We start from the raw sequence: 20,621 nt of genomic DNA, 5'->3' as shown, positions 1-20,621 counted from the left end.
GTAGCATTTTTCCATGGACTCCTGTTGAGGAGATCCACTCTGTGTTTTAGTTTTTTCCTTATTCTACATACTATCCCACTTCTTCTCACTAAAAGACTATGATGTCTGCCCTGAGTTATCCTTTTAAGTATTATCCTGAATTTTTGGTTTGCTAGGTCTGGCTCTCAAATTATCTCTCCCTATTATCGACAATAAATGTAGGTAATTCACACTCCTAGTATCCCAAAGCTGAATTGTATCCCCTTCAATGTTACTTAACATTATGGCTGATACTGCCGCAAAGTTGCCATCAGTTTCATCTCAAAATCTAACTCAGAGGCTGCTCCATACTCATTTTGGATTAGTTTAAGCACCTCTGGTATTACAACTAGTTTACTTTTATTTTGAAAGTTTTATATAGCACAAACTTGACCACCGAGTGTATCAGAGAGCTTTACAGATTGTGCAGTTTGGGCGAGTACATTGAAACACAAATAATCAACATATTGACAGGTTCATAGACTTAGAATGTCCAACATTCTCAAGAGCCTAGCATCTAGGGCAACAAAACAGCATTGAATGTTATGTTATGTTATGTTAAGGGGATGTTTTTAAAGCGCTCAGCTACTCGGGCAGAGTATCCAGGCTCTATCAGACCTGGAGAGCAGAAGCAGAGAAACCAACAAAATTATTGTCCGAACAGCCATGTTTTAAGTTCTTTCCTAAAGGCAAGGAGGCCGTCTATCTTCCGAAGAGACAGAGGCAGTTTGTTCCACAGTTGGGGAGCCAGACGTTTAAAAGAGCGACCCCCAATGCGAGCTCGCCTAATTGCCGGAACTGTAGCCAGTGCTAGCGAAGCAGAGCGCAGTGATCTGGAAGGAAGGTAGAAACCTATTCTCTTCCTAAGATAACGGCCGCCAGTACCATGGAGAGCTTTAAATGCCATGGTAAGGGTCTTAAAAGAAATGCATTTACGAACTGGCAGCCAGTGAAGTGATTTAAGTAAAGCAGCAGTTTTGGACATACGGCTAAGGCCGAAGATCACTTGAGCAGCAGAGTTTTGAACCATTTGAAGGCATGAAAGAAAATACTCTGGAAGGCCCAGGTATAGCACGTTGGCACAATCTTGCCTGGAACCTATCAGGGCCTGGACCGTGGTCCTCCTGTGGGCAAAGGAAAGCAAGGGAAGAAATTTCCTCAACATTTTTAGGATGCCAAAACACTGCGCCACTAAACCCAGGATCTGCGCTTTGAAAGTAAGCCCATTGTCCACTTTTACTCCAAGGTTCTTTGCCATAGGAGTGCCGGCGGAGGGGGGGGAACATATCTGCCGGCCACCATGACTTCCAGCAGGGATCCGGTGGCCAGTCAAAAAAGAGCACCTCTGATTTATCAGAATTGCACTTCAAATGATTCACTTGGAACCAAGAAAAAACGGCCCCTAGACAGCTCTTGATGTTCTCACCATTAAAGTCAGCATTCTCTTCACTTGTGAAAAGAAGCTGTGTATCGTCAGCATACGATACAATCAGGGCACCATAGGACTCAGCCAACGCTGCCAAAGGGGATATGTAAATATTAAAAAGGGTGGGGCTCAGGATCGACCCCATAGGAACTCCCACCTCCAGTGGAGGCACTAAGGCTGAGTACGCAGGGGCCCAGATTGTTTGTTGGCGGTCTGATAGAAAAGACTTGAACCAACTAAAAGCTGTCCCCCTCAAACCAATCTCATAGAGTCTAAGAAGAAGACGGCTGTGGGGGACGGTATCAAAAGCTGCTGATAAATCCAGCAACACCAACATCGCCTTTCCTCCCACATCCAAAACCTCCTTGATGGATTCCGTGACCTCCAGCAACGCTGTTTCCGTGCTCATGTTTGAGCGAAAGCCGGACTGTGTATGGTGGAGAATGTCATGCGACTCGAGAGGGAGGAGTGAACATGTTTTTCCACGACCTTAGCAAAGGCCGGGAGAAGTGAGATTGGCCTTTAATTTGCGCGAATGCTGTTGTCCAAATTGTTTTTATTTAGGAGCGGCAGGATGAGGGCCTGTTTCCAGGCATGAGGAACGAAGCCGGTATTGAGGGATTGATTTAGAACCTGATTAATAATAGGGTTAATGACATGCGCCACTTGGCAAGAAACTTGGCAGGGCAGGGATCCATCGGTGAGCCCGATTTTAATTTGGATAAGAGATCCAGTGAGGCGTGTGGGGAGAGGGATGGGAAATTCGTGAGCAAAAAATGCTCAGGGTTGGAAGGAGATGAAAGAAAAAGGAATCGGGGGCCAGATGACACAAAGGACGCCTGAATGATCTTAATTTTGCTGGCAAAAAATCTGCCAGTTGAATCACCCAAGATTCCGAAGGCGGACACTTGGCTGTTAAGGATGAAGGAGACGTGAATTCCTTAACTATGGTAAAAATGTCCTTACTAATATTGGCTGCAGCTTCGATTCTCTTGGCAAAGTAAGATTTTTTCTCCAGAATAATATCTTTGTGATAGATCTTAGTACACTCCCTATAGGCCTCCTTTAATAATCCATCGTAGTTACGGCGCCATGCTCTCTCGGCTTTCTTACAAAGCCTTCTACTTTCATTGAGTGCAGGCGTAAATCAGGGAGCCGAGGAACGTACAGTGTTTTTTTGGCCACACGAAGGGGGAGCCAACTCATCAAGGCACTGCGAGAGCCAGGTCTGAAACAGATCAAGATCAGCCTCTAAGTCACCTGTGGGCTGGCAAGGATGTAAAGTCAAAGACTGGGTTAGCATGTCAGACGATACACGATGAAAAGCGCAAGAAGCTATGGCCTGACGACTAAAATCACTATTTATTGATCTGGTCACACGTAAAATGTCGAACTTCAGACCACAGCACGGGTATAGGCGTGGCAACGGAAATGGGAATGACGGGAATGGGAATGGTCTGGTAGTCAAGTGGGGAAGGATGACTGAGGCCGATATTTCTTCATCAAGAGCTCTTTAACTTCTGATTTGAAGAGGGCAGAGGCAGGGATCACCCTGACTTTGGGTGGAAGAGAGTTCCAAATCCCTGGCACCATATCTGAAAATGATCAATCATAGGTCTTTTTTTTCTTGAATTTTTGTAGTTTGAATAATAGGGTGCTTGCACTTCTAGAGGCTCTTGAACCATGTGAGAGCTCCAGTTACTGAGAAAGGTACATCGGGCTCTTGAGGTGAATGGCTTTGTGTGTCATGCTTGGAATTTTCAGCAGTACCTGAGCTTCATAGGGGAGCCATTTCAGTGCTAGCAGGACCGGAGAGTTGTGGTTAAATTGTTTTGTGCCCGCAAGGAACCTGGCCGCAGCATTGAAGGTCTCTCTAAGGGGATCCGTTTTCACTCTGGGCAGGCCACACAGTGTAGCACTTCCATAGTCCAACTTTGTGATCACCAATGCTTGCACTGCAACCTTTAGGTCATGAGCAGGGAGATAAGGTTTGAGCTTCCAAAGGATGCTGAGTTTGAAGTTCACTCATTTGGTGAGGGAACTGATGTGTTTGTGCATATTCAGACTCTTGACTAGGATGATACCAAGCGAGGATGCCGAGACCACGAGGTGAGGTCTGCAGTTAAGAGCCATAAGCGGATTCAACCATTGTTTAATGTCCTGTGATTGCTTATGGGGTGAGATTCGGAGGAATTCTGTTTTTAAAGCATTTAGTTTCAGGTGGTTATGTGTCAGCCAGCTGTGTGTTTCCGGTTGGACAGAGTTGAGGGACCGAATATCCTTAGGGGAGGCAATCTTCAGGTATAGTTGAGTATCATCCACATACATGTGATAGTGAATGCTAGATGATTTCAGCATTTCTGTTATAGGCTCCATGAACAGGTTAAAGATCGTGGGAGAGAGTGCTGAACCTTGGGGAACGCCAAGCAAAATCGTGCAGGATGGGTCAGGGATTGGTTCACCTTGAAGTGTTGTGATCTATTCAGGAGGGATGAAGAGAAACAATTAAGGACAAGCCCAGAGAACCCCATCCTGTGTTCCAGGATGTCAATTAGAGTATCATGTTTGACAGTGTCAAATGCTGACGAAAGGTCAAGAAGGATCAGTAAGCACGACTCATTGTGGCCCAACATTCTTAACGCGTCATCGACAATGTGCATTAGGGCCGACTCTGTACTATGGCCCGAGCGAAAACCAGGTTGGCATTGGTCCAGGAGTTGGAAATGGTCTTTATGGTTGCAGAGTTGGGCAAGCACACATTTCTCCAGGAGCTTTGCTAAGGTGGGGATGTTGAAGACTGGATGGAAGTTATAAAGGTCAAATGGATCCGCAGTAGGTTTCTTTAAAATCGGAGTGACTTGACCCATTTTTAGGCAATCTGGAATAGCACCTTGCCACAGTGATGCATTCACTATCGTAGTCCACAATGTTAGTAGGGAGGTTCTAATTTCCGTGAAAAGGTTCGATGGTGACAGGTCATGGTAGTGGTTGGAAGGTTTCAGTCGAAAGCGTTTTGCGAATAGTGTATTCATCCAAGGTTTGGAAGAGACTCCAAGAGGCATTGTTTTTGGGGAGGTGTGGCAGTGCCGGGACCATGGACTCCCTACTGTGTAGGCATAGGGGGGTTGGTGGGCTGATCGACAGGTGGTTACAGGTCAATCGTAGTTCAGGTTCAATCTTAGTGGTCTTATTTATGAAGAAATTTGCAAATTCTTCGCAATTGTGCAATGTCCCTTGACCTAGTGATGCAGAGTTCAGATGACTATGGCTTGGGACTTGATGAGTTCAAACTGTTTTTTAGGATGGTTTTCTGCTTGGTCTGAGTTCTGAAAAAGATGGCCTTCGAGCATCTGATGCGTTTAGTATCAGAGCTTCTCAGGGATCTAAGGTGGTAGAGATGCTCAAGAGATGGGTTGGACCGCCACAGCCTTTCAGCAAGTCTTAGGTTTCTTCTTCCCGAATTAAGACTATCTGTAAACCATGGTTTGGAGAGTTTAGAGGAGATTCTTTTGAGCTGTAGTGGAGGGACCAAGTCTAGAACATTCAGTATTGCGTGATTATAATGGGCTGTAAGGTTGTGGACATTCAACATATTCGGTGGTGGGGGCAGGATGTTATCACTGAGAGCAGTCAGATCATGAGGGTTGACGTTCCATAGGCATCTTTTCAACTGTTTTGGGTTCTTAGGCTTGGCTTTACTTGTTCTTACCAAATCCAGGATATGGAAACTGATGCAATAGTGATCTATCCAATCACACAGGAGGATAGAACTCAGGAGGAGGGAGTTGAGCTTACCAATGACGAGATCTAAGGTAGCTCATTTGATATGCGTGGGGCTGTCACAGATTTGGATTAGGTGGAGGTCAAGAAGGAAGGATTTAAAGCTATTGACCACCCCATCTTTTACATCATTCCAATGGAGGTTGAAATCTCCCAGGAAGATTTGGGAGCTGTAGAAGTCTATGTTGGCTGAAATAATGTCCATGATTTGTTCTGTGAAGGGAAGGTTGTCGCTAGGTGGGTGGCAAAATGTGTATAGTTTGCAGAAGTGATTATTGCCCCCAGTCACTTCAATGCATAGGAATTCACAGAATGACAGATGGCAGAAGGTCAGTCTGAAATAGCTTCATTGTAAGATTGGTCCTAATGTAAGTCATTAATCCATGTTTCCGTCAGCATTACAAAGTCAAGATCCTGTGCCAGGGTGAAACCTGCAATATACGCTGCATGTTTAGCTGCTGATCTACAATTTAGGAGCACACATTTGAGCCTAATGATGGCGTCTGTTTGAGCGGGAAGCGTGGTGGTGACTCCTGTTAGGTTGTTCTCATTTAGGGCTCTGGTGTTAGGCCTAGGTTCCCTGAAGGGATCTGTGGAGATGGATTCAATTTGTTGCAAGTTTGCTATGGAGGGTAGGTGAGCTGGAAAATAAGAATGTAGGAGGGAAAGAATATCTGTATGGGACAGGGGGGCTCTGCATCTGGAGGGGCGCACAGGGTCATTAGGGAGCAGAGGGCCACCTATGAGGTATGTGGGAGACATGAGACATGACCTCTGTGTGCCAAGGGGGTGGGGAGCCCAGAACACCTGCTATCAGGGAGCAAGCAGAGATGGTGATTTTGTGTGGTGGGGCAGCTATGACGGGGTTTGCAAACAAGGCCTTAGTGATATGTAGCAGACTGCAGACCTCTGTCTTAAGTTGTTGTAGGCAGAGTACATTCTCGCTCAGGCGGCTTTCCAGTGAGGTGTGTGAAAGGGTTTGGTAGGCATGGTCCCTGGGATCCTGGAGTGGGAGAGAGCTAGTGAAGTTGGGGGAAGGTAGGGCAGGTGGAGACTGCATGTGTCCAGCGGTAAGACATTCTGGACACTGGAGCTGTTTGCTCGGAATGGGTAGGTTGAGGGAGGAGCTAGAGAGGCCAGGGGAAAGCAGGGCGGTTGGCAACTGGATGAGCCCAGCTCGACAATATTCTGGGCCGTAGATCAGCATGCTCAGAATGGGTAAGGAAGGGGAGGAGCTAGTGGGGTCGGGGGAAGGTAGGGCAGTAGGTGACTGAATCTGCCCCAAGGTGAGTATTCTGGAAGGTGACGCTGCAAGCTCTGGAGGATCGGTAGGATAGGAGAGGAGGGGAATGATGCATAAAGACCACTGGAAGCCGATGGGAGCCTAGTGGAAGTGTGAATTGAGCTGGAGGTAGGAGACTTGGGGATAATCGGGTCGTTGTTGTACGCAATGGGGCTAGGAGGGTTAGGGCGTAGCTAACCATAAGGGGGGAGCGGGATGGTTCGCGATATGACTGTACTGGCGATGCTCGTACTATGCAGGCATTGCGAGGGAGTTGTTATTAGGAGTTAGGGTAGGAAGTGGGGGGTCCATAGAGGCAGATGTGGGATCAGCAGGAGGTGGTGTCGAGGTAGGGGATAGAGTCTGCGAGTGCTGGGGGACCGCTGGGGGTCCCGCCCTTTCACTGTATTGCTGCTAGCCTATGTTTTTAAGATGGTGGGTAAGAATGTGGCAAATAGCATTATATTGTGGTCAGAGGCTTGTATAAGAATGATTCCATTTTTGTAGAGGGAGATGGTGGCTTCAGCTCTGTATTTTGCAGAGGGCACCACAATCAATCTTAGACCCTGTGGCGTTTTCAGGGAAGTGGATATCTTGAGCAGAGAGTGGATGGCCTTCTGCCATTGAGCATGACGATTAGTGTAGAAGATGAGGTAATTTATGGCAGCACCCTTTCTGGTAGAAAAGTAGGGGTCTGAGATGAGGGTTTCCGGATGGGATTTAAGTAGTCTATGCTTGAAGTTTTTTTCCAGCAATTTTAGATAAGTTCGGGGGGTATCTGATTCAGAAAGTGTTGTGACAAGTCGGTTCCAGGTTGGGTGAGGAAAGGATCGGAAGTTTAGGCTCCATATTGGCAAATGTCCTTTCAGCACACAAGTGTGGGTAAGCAGGCAGCTGGTTCGAATTTGGCCCTCACCATCAGAGATGTAAGAATACCAAGCAACACAGGCATGGGAGTCTCTCTAATAGCTAGCAACGCACCTCTGGATCCTTAGGGTCGACTAGTTTCAGAAGGGTCAGATAATCTAGGGCTAAGAGACCAGGGGTTGGACCATGATGCATAGAGACAGCCTCTATAATGGAATCATCACTTTATCTGGAAAGCAGGCAAGGCAGGAAGTTCGAGAACCAACATATGGGATGGGCAAATCACCGCATAATGTGTCGTGTTGGGGCACATATCGCAGGACCAGGTGTGGTCATATATGATGATTGGGTGACCCACTGGAAGATGGCCACCATAAGTGAGTGTGTGAATATAGGTAGTGAGTGCCCATTCCAGGATGGCTGCCATAGGTTGGGAAAGGGGCAGGCCCTTTCTATATCCATGCCTTGCAGCAAATTGAGTCCAGGGAAGGGGGAGCCATCTGCATATCCAAAGGAAGGAGGACAGCAAGTCAGGCAAAACAACAACACCAATGTGCCAAAAACAAAAGGGGCACCAAGGATGTGCAACAACAGCACAAAACGAGTCCCCAAAGAGGCCAGGTTCGTTTGACAGCCACAAATCACCATATGCAGAATCCAGAAGAGCCGGCAGAGACTTGCTCTGCATTGCCCCGCAGATTCGGCAGCCACCACACCCCAGACTCTTCGCAGGAGCGGGAATCACAGCACAGAGAGGCCGGGGGGGTAATGAGAGCCACCGTACCTCGTTGAGTTGTGCCCCCAGCTGCACGAGATCCTGCAGGGCACTCCGATTACAAGGCACTCAGGTAAAAGTATGCCACACCGGAACAGTGACGGGTCATCATGCTGCACGCTACAGACACCAGCGCTGAAAAAGCGCCCCCAAAGCACAGGGGGTCAGCCCTCAGGCCAGCCCAGCATCCAGGATCTCCTGGATGCTAATGAGCGAGTATCATGTGTTCTGGTATATATAACTTATGGGATACTCATATTTCGTATGTGTGACTGATACTTGCAATCTGGATATATGTGGCTAAAACATGTAATCAAGATAAGTGGGACTGGTACTTTAACTGTGAACTTGTGTTCATTCTGCATATATGTGGATGATCATGTAATGATTATTATTGTAAGACCAACTTCACTTTAAAGATCTACGTGTAACCCCTGTGTACTTTGCTCTATGCAGGTGAAGCTCCAGGACTGGCTGAGTCCTCTAAGGAAAGAGATGGGATACATTTGTGAGTCTAAGCTGAAAGAAGAGAAACGATATACCACCATAAGGGTGAGTGGTAGCTGTGAGTCCTGTGAATTGTAATACATTGTGGATGTTTAGGTCTGTGCATATGCTGGTCTAGGATGCAAAGATGCCAATGGTTCACCCTCTAGCCTGGTTCTTGCTTCCGCCAGGTAAATATAGGGCTGCAGTCACTGTCCTGGGGTCCCAGGGACCAAGATAATTCCAGGGATCTTCATGAAAGAAGCAAAATCAAGAATTACACTTTCAGGGTTAGGTGACAATCACAAACTTTCATGGTCTGCCTCTGAGTGTGTGGGTATGTGTGTGTCTTTCGGTGTGTTTGGGTATACATGGTTCCTGTCATCTGTGGGACTGCATTTGTCTGTCTGTGTATGTTTGCAATCACCTCCATGTGTGTTTTTGTACACCCATCTATTTGTAGGTTTGTGTATGCTCAGGTGTGAAAGGATTTGTGAGTATATGCATGCATGCCTCTGTTCTGTATAAGTGTGTTTATATGTGAGTTTGTACATGCACATGTGCATCTGTGTATGAATATGCCCATGCACTTTTCTGTGTGCTTTTTTACTGTTTCTCAGCAACCAAAATCCGAATCTCAAAACTTCAACAAGCACAAACTCTGATCCCAAAATTCAGCTATGATGTTGAGGTGTATTTTGTATCTAAATGGGACTAGCCCTAGAATATGGTAGAACCAAAGTTAGAACAGTAAATTAAATGAGTTCAACATTGTGGTAAGCCGTTAATAGGTGAATGGAGCTTTATTGATGTTGAGATTTGTCTTTGTTGCCCCTTTAGGGTCAATATTATGACCTGAAGCTATGTGATTGAACAGGTCAGTTTAGTGTTCTCTTTGGGATTTGGAGTTATGCTCCTTGGGAAGGAGATGTATGTCTCAAACCTGACCTAGTCGGGAAAAATGAAAGTTATTGTTTTACTGTCCCTGATGGGTCTTGTAGAATGGAGAAATTAAAGATATTGATGTGTCTTTTTTTTTTTTTTTTTTAACCTTTATTGTGCATAGTAAGCATACAAATACGGGCCCACAACCATATAGGCCGGCCACGAAAGCAATCAATAGCACAAAAATTACGGATAGTTCAACTCAGCAGTCCCAAAGAATACACAGACGATAAATGTCCAAGACAAGGCTAAATTGAAGCTGGACCACTAGGTAGAGGAGGCATAAGGTCAGTTTTTTAAAGTTTCATAGCAAAGATGGATCAGGTGCATTCAATCCACCGAAAGCGGTGGCAGGTAACCAGCGAGTCGTTAGCAAAACAAGGAGTAAAATGAAGAGCAACAAAGGATAGGGACCATCAGGATAATAGCACAATAACCCAGTACATGTCGGCCATCGCCCGCCCCACGGTCTCGGAACACCAAATCCAGAAAAAGGCAGCATCGACAACGGAGAAAATAGGTGATACTACCCCAAAGCACCTAAGAACCCTAAGGGAAGAAAGAAAAGGAAAAGGAAAAAGACAAGAGAAAGAAGGCCCATAGAAACTAAAACTAAAACGAAACCTTACCCCCCACCCTGCACGTATGCGGAGGCTACGGCCTACCCCCCTCAAGCTGCGTGCCTGTCGCCCATGAAGCGAACCCGAAATTTAGAACAGAAAGAAGAGAAGAGAAAGAAAGAAAAAACCCTAATCCACAGAAGGCCTGAGGAGGGCCAGCGAAGTTCCCCAAAACAACATAACGTTTCAATCTGGCCGCCCGATCCCAGACCCCGCGACCAGTACAATACCCATCTTCGATATCCCCGGCAGTCCATCAGTGTCCCAGCGATGCAAGTGAAACAGTCCCGACAAAATGGGGGGCGCTCTCAGCCCTGCCCCCTGCGATGCGAAGCAGCAACATAGTCCGGCCTCACGGTAGACACCTTGAAGGAGGCAGGCGAAGCAAATAACCAGACCTGAGTGGAGGGACGATCAGTAAAGTCCATCCGATACACAGCAATGTAGGCGTCCATGGCACAGACAAGAATAGCGCACATCCGTGAACCCCCGGGTTTGGCAAGCCCAGTCAATAGGAGTTGCATCAGGATGAAAAATCGAGACACGCCAGGGACCTCGGGAGGAGAAACAAGACATGGCACCCAGCTACGCTGCTCCAGCCGCACCACACGTCCCGAAACTGCAGCCTGCTCCAGGGATAGTACAGCCGGCATCTTGACTGCGAGCGGGTCTCGCGCCCTCCGTTTGCCAGTAATTGCCGGAGTGGAGGGACAACAGAGGGCAGCATCAACATGAAACACAGTGTCCCGCTCCCGGCGGCGTACATGTGCAAGCAATGGCGCCACAGGGGAAATCAAAGCCAGCCGGTCTCCCAGTACTCGAGCAGCAGAATGTAGAGCTTCTCCCAAAGTAGCCAGGGCGCACATCACGTCACTGAGCAGCACTGGTGCACCGGGATGAGAGGGTTCAGCAGTCCTCCGCACGCGGGGCAAACCAGGGCAGCACTGCCCGTCAAGCCATCCACCATTACCATCCGTGGCCAGCCGGGCACCGTGTAGATCCGAGTAATGGCGCAAACAGTCTTGAGGCTCAGGGGAGGCACACTGCATGGGCGCAGAGTATGAGCGCTGGCGTGGGAGGACAGCTGTATTTTCGGTAGCAGCCCAGAATCCGCTGTATCAGGAAGAAAGAACAATCCGCAAGATGGCGCCCAGCCCGGCTCGTAGGGAGACAAAGTATCAAGTAGAGTCGTGTCCGGGTGAATAACACGATACAATGTGTTCCCCGTAGCGGCGATGTGTGAACCCCCGAAACAAGAAAGCACGCCACAGGGAGCAGGACGAGGTTTGCGCCACCGTGGTGGTCCACCGGCGACGGCGACTGTTGTAGTGAGTGAGGCCAGTCCCAGTCCGAGAACAAAGACCCGGACGTAGCCGCGCAGCGCGAGGCAGGGACGGAGACGCTTCAATTGTTGCACCGCCGGGGTCCAGCAACAAAGCACACCAATAGATCCGGGGTCTCTTCCCGTTTCCGCCGATACTACGTAATAGCAGGATAAACCACAGGATTAGGCGGAAAACGGGAACAAAGCCAGAGGGTCGGCGGAGCCGAGAGATCAGGCGGCCATCATGGTTGCTGGTTAGGCTCCTCCTCCGATATTGATGTGTCTTGAGGAGCTGTTGGACAGCTCATATCCACTGTGTGTGATTATTTCCAGTGCTTGATGGCAGTTCAGCTTTTGAAAAAGTAGTCAGAAAAAGACTATGGTGGAAATTTGAAAACTGGAGTATGCCACCAAATCTTCTGAGGGCAATAAGATCATTATATGAGGGCACCTGGCTGCGGGTTAAAACAAGTGCCAGCACAGTATCTCCCAAAATAAGCACGGAGAACGAGCTGAAGCAGGGATGCATGCTGGCCCCCATCCTCTAAGACTTATATACGGCGGATTTGGGAGAGGCCTTAAACTGAGCCAGTTTGGTAGCCCCAAGTCTAGAAAGTGTGAGGCTCCCAGTGTTACAGTATGCTGATGACACAGTCATAATGGATCACACGACAGTGGGCCTACAAAGAGCCCTAAACGCATTTAACAACTTTAACATCATCAATAACTTGACAGTCAACCAAGGAAAAACCAAGGTCATCATTTTTCGATCCTACCACCGGAAAAATAATGGACAGTGGCAACTGGGAAACGTGCAAATGAACTCGGCGGCCTCATACAACTACTTGGGGTTTTGGCTGACGGAACGGGCTAAGGGAAACGTACACCTAAAACAGCAGCCCTCCAAGGCCAGCAAGGTTATACACCTACTAAACTAAGCCTTCATCAGCCCGTCCGCCGGCCCAATTCTCACAGTCTTAAGAGCGAAGCTGCTTTCAGCAATTAATTATGGTCATCTTGCCTTTCCCGGGAAATTGGACGCCCTCCTTAACACATCCCAAGCTAAGGCGCATAAGGCAGTGCTTTCGACAAGGCTAAGACTTGAGTTAGGTCCGGCAAGCCCAGACCTGATGTGCCAGAGAGAGATCATAAAGGTATATTTAAGGATTTTAAGGGCACCGGCTAACTCCCTAAAATCTGCTGAAATCAATCTTTGAGGGTCCAGGCTCGGCCTGGAACTCCAGCCTTGCTAACGCAATTAAAGCTTTGAAGATCGAGGAAGAACGCATCAGGTGGCTGGACATCCCACTGAATGTCCGGAAGAGAGCAGTCAATAAACAAGTGCGCGTAATCTCCTTCAAACAAGATTTTAAATGTCTCGCCCGAGGCGCTCACTTAGACCCGTTGAATAATTCCCCTGCAGCAGGTAAAGCACAACCTTACCTAAGCAAGGACCTCACCACACAGGCCCGAAGTAAAATGTAATTCATGAGGCTGACCATGCTAGGGATTGCGGATTTCAACCCTGCATGGGCTCGAAGAGGGGAACTCCCAACTTGCAGACTGTGGCACTACAAGAGGGAATGTTGGCTGCATCTCCTATGCTGCTGTCCCAATTTGAACAACGAACGTTGGCGATTCCTGCGCCCGATCTGCATCATAAATGGTATAAAGTTGTGCAGCGAAGCATCAGCCCTGTGTTTTTCAACCACCAACACTATGGCACTAGCGAGACTGACGAAATTCATCCACCAAATCAGGATAGCCCGAAAGCCCACTGACGAAAGTAGCGAAACCCTGGGGAAAAGTATGGTAATCTCCGTAGAGGAAAGCTAATGGGTTTTCTCAACGACGCACCAGTGTTGCACCAACAGTGCCTTCCTTGCATGCTCTCCAATAGAACATCGGCCATTGAGAGACACTTAGTGCGCCAGAAAGGGCAGTCCAAGAGCCCCGCAAACCAGATCATCTTCAGGACACAAATGGGGCGTCAAGAACACGTGCTCGCACACTGGGGAAAGACTATATGGGTCTCAGGGAGGGGCGTGAAAACTTTTACCCAGCACTAAGGTTTTGAATCACAGTTTTTAGCCCTTTTGTACTGATCTTTTTTCACTGTAAAGATTTTAATTAATTGTACAGTTAATACAAAACTACAAACTACAGTGCTTGAAGGCTCTTGAAGAACCATTGGACCAGCTGAGATTCATCAACTGTGATTATTTCCTTTCCTTGATGAGTCTGTAAGAATTTTTCGATCATCATTATGCTTTGGGGGTGGTGTGGGTGCTCTGACATGACTTCCAACTGGACTCCAGGTTTCAGTCCTTCAAACCACCATAGAGTACCCCTTTTCCATTTCACTTTCAGCCAGGATTCTCCTGAGGAGTATGATCTCTTTTGACAGGCAGGTGACATGTTTCCATCACCCATCCAGGAGCATGAGAGAAACATAACTGCCATGTTTGACCTTACCGAACTTGAATACTACATTTAGTGGTTAACCTGTCTTTTTATAGCATTTGAAGACTATGTTATGCCAATTTTAGTATTCAATTCAATAATCTTTATTTCGTTGCATTTGCATCATAAAAGATATACAATTAAAAATTCATTAAAATACAATTTTATAATAATCAAAAAAACACAGGTGGGATATAGGCTGTCTACTCAGAGTTACATTACATTATCAGTTCAGTTAATCCCGGTATACATCATCATATTTGAGTCATGGTATTACGGCCAGTAAAATCATTACACATTTTAAATAAATATAGAGTTAAAAGTAATCAACATATTTACAAGCTAAAAAGACAATTAAATTTGTAACCACCATGGCATAATAATTAAAAATTACAATGAGATGATAAGAAATAATAATACATGGTTGGTATACTCAACCATAAAGTTGGGTACTCGGTCATCCTTTGATTATGGCATATATAACAATCATGGTTGTATTAATTTTAAGAGGACTTCGTGAGGTTGTATGGTTAAAAATGAATCCCCATTTTTAATCTAATAAAATTAGCAGCAAGAAGAAATCTACTGATGCCAACACAACTACTTGACTGGTATCTGTTTTTAAAATTCTAATAGGAATTCAAACCAATAATGCGACATAGCGGCACTATCCACTTTTTCCTTGACTTCGCATATCTGGGGCAGAAAAATAATATATGTAAGACATCTTCCCTTGCATTGTTAGAGCATAGAGTGCAGAGATCACTGCTTGTCTTCACCCAACTTTTCTCAAGAGCTTTAGTTCTCAATGTTCCATACCTGTATTTTATATACAAGGTTTTAGCTAGTGGCGGCTGTACCTCATCCCAAAATGTCTCAAAGTGTGCCACATCTTTAACCATTAAAACATTTTCAGTTAAGGGGCCATGGATTTTTATGTATACAGAATCATAGCTTGTATAGGACCAGAAAGACATTTTGACAATTTTTCTTGAACCCACACTCATCGATTCTGGCTCGCTCCAAAAATGGGCTAGTCCTAGTTTAACTAGCCAGGATCTTACATGCTTTAACCAGTAGATTTTGCTGCCACTATCTAGATGCATGACTTCTTTCAACCCGTTTTTATATTCATTCAGTTTGGGGGTTGTCCATAATCTGACCCACAGCAATAATGGTTTAATATTCAGATCCAAAAATAGTGGTGTCAGCTGGGTGTTAATGGGCACTTTTAATAATCGCCTAAAAAACTTGTTCTCAAGGGTTTCAAAAGTTTTCCTACATGCTGGTCCCCATAATTCTGCTCCATACAGTACTGCCGATTGGACCTTATACCTAAAGAGCTCTAAAGCTGGTGTAACTGCCTTATTCAGACATTTTAAAATTGGGAGGCAGTTTTGTTTAAACACTATTTTCGTTTTTTCTAGCTGCGGTCTCCATGCTAGTAATGAATCAATTAATACGCCTAAATATGTAAAATTCTGCTCATGATCTAATTTGTGACCATTTAACATTAGGTTTTTTCTAAAACTTTTGTGCGGGCTCAGTGCCATATATTTTGTTTTTTTTATGTTAATTTCTAACCCTTTAAGATTGCAATATGACTGGAACCTTTCTAATAAATTCTGGAGACCACGCGGTGTTTGTGAAATAAGGATTGTATCGTCCGCAAAAAGGAGGGACGGAACCCATTCACCCCCCAATCTAGGTGAATCATTGTCACACTTCTCCATATAGGACGGGATGTCATTAACAAAAAGGGAGAAGGGTGTAGGAGCCAGTACACATCCCTGGCGTACTCCCCTTTTTATAGGGATAGATTGTGAAATTTCCCCGTTTGGGCCCCACCTAACCTTAGCGTAATTCTCCTTATGCAGACCCTTCACCAAATTTAACAAATCACCCGGGAGTCCCTGGCATTTCAATGATTCCCATAGTAGATCTCGAGGGATAAGGTCGAATGCTGCTTGTAGGTCCACAAATGCCACATACAAGTGGCCTTTGCGAATGATGACATATTTCCAGTACGAGTAGCATAGCCTTAGTACCTCGTCTATGGTTCCTGTTTTTTCTCTGTAGCCAGCTTGATATTTTGTTAAAACTGATTCTTGTTCCAACCATGTATTAATATGGTTTAATATGTGCCTGGCATATATTTTTTGGGTTATATCTAAAAGACTTATGGGGCGATAGTTAGCTGGATCGCTTCTGTCCCCCTTTTTAAAAATTGTGATAATTTCTGCGCCATTCCATGTCTCCGGGATTGGTTCGCCAGCCGCAACTATGTTGCACAGATGATTTAAATATGGTGCCCATACAGCAATTTCGTGCTTAAAGAGGTCACCTGGGATTTTGTCAAGTCCAGGGGCTTTCCCCTGTTTGACCGAGTTAATAGCTACCTCTGTCTCCTGTAAGTTGAAGACTACCTGTGGGTCTACATCATCTACAACAGGTAGAACTCCCTTTTCCTGCACTGCTCCCCCAGACCCTTGCGCTGCATAAAGGTTTGTGAAGTGGTTTATCCACGTAGCCTCATCTAGGAAGACCTCTCTTGAGCCTTTCTCCCTTTTATTTCCCTTAGCTACTATTTCCGAGAATAACTTCTGGTCCTTTGTCTTAGCCGCTAACAACATACTGGACCAGGAATATTTTGCTTTTGCCAATACTTTGTTATATACTTTCCTTTTTTCTTGTACTTCTAGAGCACCTTTTGTTTTAAGTGCATCAATTAGTATAGATTTAGCGACACGGCACTCCTTGCTAAACCAGGGTTTGCCAGCAGGCTCTATAAACAGGAGATAAAGGCAACTCAAGCTTCCTTTTATGAAGGGAAAATCAACGCGGCCGCGAATGCCCCAAAGGAAATTTTTAAAATTGTCAAATCTCTCATCTCACCTGCGGCGGAGTGTCCCTCTGCTGAAGGTGCTCAAAATCGCTGTAACGACCTCGCTATTTTCTTTTCCCAAAAAATTCAGATCATATATTCCTCATTTGGGGACGATACAAATGAATTGGAACTCCGCCTGCCCACTACCTCTGATCCCTCCGCTTCTTGTACACTCGATACAATTCCACTCCTGGACATTCCTGGCCTGGACGGATTAACAACCAAGATTACCTCTGGTTCCCCCAACGACCCAGCACCCCCCCAGACCCTCACTAAGGTTATGGACGTCATCCGCCCGGTCATATTGGACGTTCTTAATACATCCATCACCTCCAAATCCGTACCACCTCCTTGGAAGTGTGCGATGGTGAGAGCCCTATTGAAGAAGCCCAATCTTGACCAGAACAACTTGGCGAACTATCGTCCCATCTCCTTACTCCCCTGGCTAAGTAAACTGCTCGAGAGGCACGTAAATAACATCCTGGTGGACTATCTGGAGTCCAACAGCCTATTGCGCGCCTCTCAGACAGGGTTTCGCCCTCTACACGGGACCGAAACTGCCCTTTTAGCGGTAACGGAGGAGGCAAGAGCTGTGTTGGACCGGGGTGGAAAAGTCGCCATTATCCTACTAGATCTCAGCGCCGCGTTCGACACGGTTAACCATGTCACGCTACTACAACGACTGGCGGACATGGGCGTGTCGGACGCGGCCCTGGAATGGCTGACATCCTTCCTGGCTAACCGCTCCTTCCAGGTCTTTGAGGGCGAGACAGTATCTCCCAAACACCCACTCAGGTGCGGAGTCCCGCAGGGCTCCTCCCTGAGCCCCACCCTTTTTAACGCCTACATGGAACCCCTAGACAGGATAGTCCATCCCTTCGGTGTGCGTATTGTCACCTACGCGGACGATACCCAACTGGTGGTCTCCTTAGACCACTCTGAGGGATCGTCCCACACCGTAGGTCCCTGTCTAGAGGCTGTCGCTAGATGGATGCAATCCTCCTGTGTGAAACTTAATGGGGAGAAGACAGACATCCTTCTCCTGGGCAACCCTTCTCCCACTGCCCTTGCATCCATCTGGCCACATGTCTTGGCTCGCCTCCGGTCCCAAAATCCCAAATAAAGAGCCTCGGGATCTGGCTCGACAAAGCTTTGGACTTCTCGGCCCAAGCAACTAAGACCGCTGCTACTTGTTTTGGGATTATGAGGATGTTGCGGAAGGTGCTCCCTCTGCTCCCATTTCAGGCAAGGAGGGTTCTGGTCCAGGCCCTCATACTCTCTCGCCTGGACTATGGAAATGCTCTTTATATGGGAGCTCCGATTTCCGTCACTCAGAAACTCCAAGTTACACAAAACAGTGCGGCCCGTCTACTCTATAACCTCCCCCGCTGGCAGTCAGCGAGAAATGCCCTAAAGGAGCTCCACTGGCTCCCTGTGGGGGCAAGAGTACAATTCAAGGCTATGTGTATCCTACACAAAGTCTTTCATCGTACAGGTCCCGCTATTCTTCATCCTCTGGCTACACCCTACGTCCCGTCCGGTTCCCTCCGCTCCTGCACCCTCCAGCTGGCCACCCTCACCAGAGTCAGGAAAGCCCGCTGGGGTGGCGGCTCCTTCTCCCATACCGCGGGTAAGCTCTGGAACACTCTTCCTTTATCTCTCCGAGGTAACACTAACCACATGTCCTTCAGGAAAGCTCTGAAAACGCACCTGTACAGTAAAATCTGCTGAACTGCCCGAGCTCGCGTTGAGTAGTCAGTCACAAGCGCTACGAGGCCTCCGGGTAGTCCAGCGCTATACAAGTGCAATTTTCATTTCATTTCATTTCAGGCATTACATTCACTACACCAGTCCCTTTTTTAGGTTTTTTTGTCATGAGTTCCAATAGTTTGTTGAAAAAGGCTTTGTGCAGTCTAATAAATTCACCTGATTCACATTCAACAGGGTTATATGAGTCAAATGTATTCGCAAGTGAACAATACATTTTGACCAACAACTCTTCTTTTCCCAAGATGTATGCCCATTTCACAGACCGTCTATTATTACTAAGAATAATGTTGTCTATCGTGGGTGGTTGTATTTGGTTTTGACCTCCCTCGCTTACTTCCGACCCCTTTAATAAACTCTGTAAGAAGCTAGTTTCAAGGGGGCGGTGATCGCTATCAAATCTTTCCTTAACATTCAAGTCTTTTGTATATGGCCATAGATCAAATGAAACAATAACATAATCTATTTTACTTTCACATCTACCCCTCGTGAAGGTGGGAGCTTTCGGGGTGTCCGATGGCAGGCGCCCATTACATGCCCTCAGTCCTTGACTTGAGAGTAACCTTGTGATCTGAAGAGCTAGGGTGGTCCCAGCAACCGCCCCATTACTAACTAAGGAAGGTATTCCATTAGCAGCATCCTCTTCTTCATACAATTTATACATGCCTGTAATAGGTTCAAAATTACAATTCATGTCCCCACATAAAATTACACTTGCTTCTGGGCCCAATGTGTCCATAAGGATTTCTAGTTTATCAATGGATGGTTACTCCTTATAGGATGGACATGGTCTATTGTAGACATTAATAAGATATATCACCCTTTTATCATCAGTGGTAATTTCCAGGCCAAGTAGATCCAAAGACTCGATATTTAGATTTTTTATGCCGATGTTAATAGATACACTGACCCATATTAATAAACCACCTGAGGCCCGTCCTCTGGTTGATGGAACCGCGTCTATCTGATAGGTTTTATATCCAACTCTGTGTATTTGGTTTGTTATGTTATGTTATGTTAGACTTATTTATTAGGCGCACAGATGCTCCAGCGAAGGAGCGTCCTGGCGCCCGCCAAGGTAGCAACACAACACAACAGAACAAAGGGAAGTCCATGGAAACTAAGGAAACAAAAAAGTTTTTACAGACCGCCGAAAGGAGAGCAGATCCCCGAGGGCACGAATCTCAAAGGGAAGGGAATTCCTTAACACAGCGGCACGTACTTGAAAGGAGCGGCCGCCGGCCCGGCAGCGCTTAAACCGGGGAACAACAGCAAGTTCCAGGTCAGAGGATCTCAGAGCACGGCCTGGAATATAGCGGGACAGAAGGTTGGAAAGAATCAAGGCAGGTGATCCCTTGATGATCTTATAAGCAACACAAAGGACCTTAAACTGGATCCTTCGGGCGATCGGAAGCCAGTGCAACGTGCGCAGAGTGTTGGTTGTAGAGCAAAACCTAGGCAAGCCCACGACAGCTCTCGCCGCTGCGTTCTGTACACGCTGCAGGCGGGTGAGTTCAGCCTGGTTTAGGCCCAGTAATATGGCATTGGCATAATCGAGCCGTGACATCACAGTTGCCTGGATAACGAGTTGCCTGGTGTGACGATCAAAAAATTTTAATCTGGGTCGTAATCCCCGCAAGAGGCCAAAACAACAGGCCACCGTGCGCTTACTATGGCATTCGAAAGAAAGAGATGGATCGAGCCACACCCCAAGATTTTTTAGCTCGACAACCGGAATAGGTGTAGAGCCCAAGGCCAATGGCCACCACCTGTCACCCCAGAGTTCCGTGTGCTTGCCAAAGATCATAACCTCCGTCTTACTTGCGTTCAGCTGGAGACAGTTGGAAGTCATCCAGCTGGCAACTGCCCGAAGTCCGTTCTGGAATCTGGGGGCATCCACATCCGCATCCCCGCTGATAGTATTCGCTAGCTGGGTGTCATCGGCATAGGACACCATGGTCATGCCCCAATGCCTGACAAC

General features: G+C 46.7%; 1 protein-coding gene across 1 annotated transcript in view; it reads left to right on the top strand.

The window, feature by feature from the left end:
• Nucleotides 1-20,621, top strand: part of LOC144827838 (E3 ubiquitin-protein ligase TRIM11-like) — a 321,289-nt gene that overhangs the window by 161,887 nt on the left and 138,781 nt on the right. Inside the window, exon 2 of the mRNA XM_078686004.1 lies at nucleotides 8,605-8,700. Within this exon, the coding sequence (XP_078542130.1) occupies nucleotides 8,605-8,700 (96 nt within the window). The remainder of the gene's footprint in view (nucleotides 1-8,604; nucleotides 8,701-20,621) is intronic.

This window comes from Lissotriton helveticus, chromosome 4_1, assembly GCF_964261635.1.
Source record: "Lissotriton helveticus chromosome 4_1, aLisHel1.1, whole genome shotgun sequence".
Classification (NCBI taxonomy): Eukaryota; Metazoa; Chordata; class Amphibia; order Caudata; family Salamandridae; genus Lissotriton; species Lissotriton helveticus.
The sequence above is the reverse complement of the archived record's forward strand: the minus strand, read 5'-3'. Positions and strand labels throughout refer to the sequence as shown.